This window comes from Terrapene carolina, unplaced genomic scaffold (assembly GCF_002925995.2).
Source record: "Terrapene carolina triunguis isolate 2854851 unplaced genomic scaffold, T_m_triunguis-2.0 Scaffold493, whole genome shotgun sequence".
NCBI lineage: Eukaryota > Metazoa > Chordata > Testudines > Emydidae > Terrapene > Terrapene triunguis.
In genome coordinates, this window is record NW_020664844.1 from 123,082 (window position 1) to 127,338 (window position 4,257).

At 56.6% G+C, this 4,257-nt stretch overlaps 1 protein-coding gene across 1 annotated transcript; it reads left to right on the plus strand.

The window, feature by feature from the left end:
* The first annotated feature begins 880 nt into the window (after nucleotides 1-880).
* LOC112106618 (protein NKG7-like) lies at nucleotides 881-2,179 on the plus strand. Its single transcript, XM_024199977.1, has 4 exons — nucleotides 881-1,055; nucleotides 1,425-1,571; nucleotides 1,798-1,926; nucleotides 2,133-2,179. The coding sequence occupies exons 1-4, from the start codon at nucleotides 881-883 to the stop codon at nucleotides 2,177-2,179; spliced, it is 498 nt and encodes a 165-aa protein (XP_024055745.1).
* Nucleotides 2,180-4,257: the final 2,078 nt, after the last annotated feature.

Consider the following 4,257-nt stretch of genomic DNA (forward strand, 5'->3'; position numbering starts at 1 on the left):
TCCAGCCGGGGCTCCCACCTCCAGGACCGGCCGGGACCCGGGAGGGCAGAGCCGCGGGACCGCCCCGGCAGGGGGCTGAGGAGCCGGGGCAGAGCAGCCCCAGAGGGAGCGGAGCCCCGGAGAGCAGGACGTGGGCCCCACACGGCAGCGCCCCGGGCACTGGTCCCCACTATGGCCCCGCTGCTGCTGCTGCTCCTGGCCGCCCTGCCGCAGTCCCTGGGTGGCTCGGGCCGCTTTGCCCAGCCCCGGCTGCGGCGCTGGGGGGCGGCCGCCCTGCGACACCTGCAGGTGGCTCCGTCCACCCCGCGGGGTGGTCCCCAGCCCGAGTGTCCCGCGCTCGGAGCCCGCCCGGGCATAAGGTGCGGGCGCTGCTCCCCGATGCAAACCGCAGTGGCCCCAGGGCACCCCCCGCGCCGGACGCGCTGCTGCTGCCAGGGCCGGCTCTAGGCTTTTGCCACCCCAAGCGCAAAAAAAAAAAAAAAAGGCTGGCTGGAATGCCGCCCCGAAAATGTGCCGCCCCAGGCACGTGCTTGGTTTGCAGGTGCCTGGAGCCGGCCCTGGAACTATTGTGTCATGTGATGAAACCTCCAGGTACACGTCCCAGCCAAACTGGCAAGCCTAGATCTCGCTCTCTTTCCATCCCAGGTTTCCCTTCACTGCAGCCCCTTATTCGTACCCTGCCCGCCCCGGCCAGTGTGAAAGGACAGCTGGGGTCATGGCCCCCTTCCCATCTTTCATTTCCTCCCTCTCGCTCTCGTCGGTCCCTCACCTTCTCCCCTACCTGGGACGGGGAGGCTGGTCTGTGACCATCCCTATTTCCCATCTGGCTTCCCAGCAGCTCCCTCCCGCCTGAGGATCAGGCCCCAGGGACCCCCCAGCGATGGCGCTTATCTGGATCGCAAGCGTCATCCTGGCTCTGCTCAGCCTGGTGCTGCTGGTGGAGGCCCTGGTCTCAGACAACTGGGTGAAGGTTCCTGAAGCAGAGGGGAGGCATTTGGGGCTGTGGAAGAGATGTGTGTCGCAGATTTGCATCTTGCATCTAACCAGAGTACCAGGTAAGGAAGCTGTGGGTCCTGTCCCCAGCTCTGGGAGGGGAGTGGGGTCTAGTGGTTAGAGCGGGGTGGAGGCTGGGAACCAGGACTCCTGGGTTTTCTCCCAAGCTCTAGGAGGGGAGCAGGGTCTAGTGGGTAAAACCGGGGGGCGGTAGTGGTAACCAGGACTCCTGGGTTCTTTCCCCAGCTCGGGGGGGAGGGGAGAGACAGGGGAGTGGGGTCTAGTGGATTAGAGCAGAGGGGCTGGGAGTCAGGTTCTCTCCCCAGCTCTCGGAGAGGACAGGGGAGTGGGGTCTAGTGGCTTAGAGGGCTGGGAGTCAGGACTCCTGGGTTCTGTGCAGTTACTGATTTAACCCCTTCCCCGCTCCACAGGTTTCTTCCACACCATCAGGTTTTTCATGATCCTGGCCATGTTCGCTGGGTTTCTCTCCTTCTTCGCTCTCATCGCCTCCTTCTTTTGCTCCCACTTTCGCTCCGTGTCCCTGATCCTGGTCTCCACCGTGGGCAGCTTCAGTGCAGGTACTGCACCCACAGGGCCCCCACCTCGCTGGCCAGTCCCGTCCCATGGGTCCCACAGCTCTATGGATACTGTGGATCCCCCCCCAGCCAGCCCTGTGGAGATGCCCCTCTCCCCTGGGATCCTGCCCTGGGCTCTGGCAGCTCCCCCTGGTGGTGGGCCGGGGCAGGGACTGGGACTGAGCGTGGGCTGCACTAAGGGGTGTCCATGCTGTTCACTTTGCCCCAGGACTCTGTGCCATGATCATGCTGGTTGTGTTCGCCAATACTGATTGCCAGCTTGTCATGCCAGGAATGCTCTCCTACAGTTGGTCCTACGGCCTGGGCTGGCTGTCCTTCTTCCTGTACCTTGGAACTGGTGAGCGCATCTAGGGCTCTGTGGGCTGAGATGCAGCCATCTCTGGGGTGGGGCAGCTGGGGAACAGCCACACATAACATCACGTGGGGATGGCTTGCCCACCACTGAGATGCAGCCACCTCTGGGGCGGGGCAGCTGGGGACCAGCAGATGATGCTTCCATTGGTTCCGTCACAGTCCTGAGCCCATTTCTCTCCTCTGCCCCAGGTGCGGTAACGCTGCTCACCCCGGGATCCTCCTACAGCCGAGTGTGAGGCCCACACTGCCCCCTAGGGATGGAGCTGGGAGGGCTGGATGGAGCTTGCAGCGTCGTGGGGACGAACCCCGAGCAGGGTGTGTGAACTTGTGTGTGTCTGTCTGTCTGTCCTACTGCCCTCTGCTGGAGGGGATGAGCCCTGCTGTGTGTATATGTCACTCTGGGCTCCCACAACCCCCCATCACAGCGATTGCCCCCCTCCACACAGCCCCCCTGCCCTCCTCTCTCCTTCCTGGGGCCCCCAGCTGAACCCCATTTCTTCCATGGAGATTAAAGGGCCTGTCCTCTAAGCCTTCTGTCTGGTGATTTCTGGCCCCTCAACAACACCCCTATCCCTCCCACTCCCCTGGGTTGAGTGTCAAAGACAGGCAGGATGCCTGGGTTCTCTCCCCAGCTCAGGGAAGGGAATGGGGTCTAGTGGGTCAGAGCAGGGAAGGGGGGTCAGGATTCCTGGGTTCTATTCCTAGTGCTGGGAGGAGCGGGGAGATGACCAATGAGAGCAGGGGAGTCGGTTCTGATCACATCAGCTCTGGGAGCTCACGCTCGGTTTCTGGGGGTGTTGGGGCTGCAATGTTATAAAACACTCCCTGTCCAAAGTTGCTTCGTCCCTGACCCTGACCAGGCTCCAGCGGGCTGAGGCCGTTCAGTCGCTGACATCTGCAGTGTCAGAGACGGAAGGGGTGGGCAGGGGGGTGACTCAAACAAGGGGAGGCTGGGGAAAGAGATGGGCGGATAGCCAGGGTAAATCAGGGACTGAGTAGACGGAGGGTTTTTTCCTTTCTTAGATGCTAGTTTTTGAAATGATGTGGAAAATATCCCCCCAAATTCTTGCTTTTACATCTAGATCCATCTTTCAGTCATTCCCAAATTCACCGCAGAGATTTCACAGGGGTGGAGAAAGGTGACAGGCCAGCAAAAGAATTAATATTGGGAGATCAATAACTGCTAGCAGTTGGTAAATGTGAGCGGGAGCAGAGATTCCTCTTGAAAAACCCTGCTGTGGAGAGCAGCTTAGAGCTAAGCACGGAAGATTAGATTTTTATTGGTAAATGTCAGTAAAGTTTTATCTAATCCTTTCACGCCGCGCTGTAAGCTGCTTTCAACAACAGGGTTTTAACGCCGATTTCACAGTTTACACACAAACGGACGAGAAAGTATTTCCTCATTGGTATTAATCAAAGTTTACAGCCAGGCAAAGGAAGAAAAATGCTGACGAAGAATTTCTTTGAGTCAAAATCCAGCGATCTGGACTTTTAAACTAGGCCTGTTACAAATGGAATAGGTCTGATTTGTTGCTTCATGGCTGTGTCTTTTGTGTATTTTGCCACGTGATGTATGTTGACAATGGGTGTTGTAAAGAGTTATAAAACTGTAGCTTCTTGAGCCCCAAGATCGACTGCCTTCAAATAAAACCACCGACTAACCGCCCCGCAATGTCACGCGACTGCACGGTTATAGAGAGCCATTTTAAAAAATGCTTAAAGAAAAACATTGTAAATTGTCCGGGGAAATTTTTTAAAAAGTAAACATGGAGTTCTGCCGAACACGTCTATATCTAGGCTTGGCAGAGAGGCATTTTTATCGGTGAACGTCGATTTCAAGGGGCGGAAAAATATCTCCCTTGATAATAATCGACATTTACAGAGTAAGAACGCTGCTTGAGAACGTCTCGGCGTTTGATTTCAGGATATTGACTTTGCATATGTGCACCAGCGACATTTGTGTTTTAAGGGTTAGAAAGCCTTAACTTTTAGCATCTCAACCGCTGCGGTCAGGAAGTAATTCTTGACCGACCCCGCTGTTCTCTGCTTCCCCCCGGGAAATCGATAACAATCAGGAAAGAATTGTGAAAATTTCCAGGGATGAGAATTGAAAAAAAAAAAACGCTTGAAAATAAACATTGATCTTGTCTGTTGAAATGATCAAGAAACAAACACTGAATCCTGCAGCCCCTGGCTGTGAGTCTATCCCTGCCCATATGGGGGGACATAGACGCAGGGCAAGAGAAGGACGGGGCCGAGGGCACTGCAGTTAGAGGTGTGATCATATAGTCCATCCCGCCAGCATGCCCAGGGC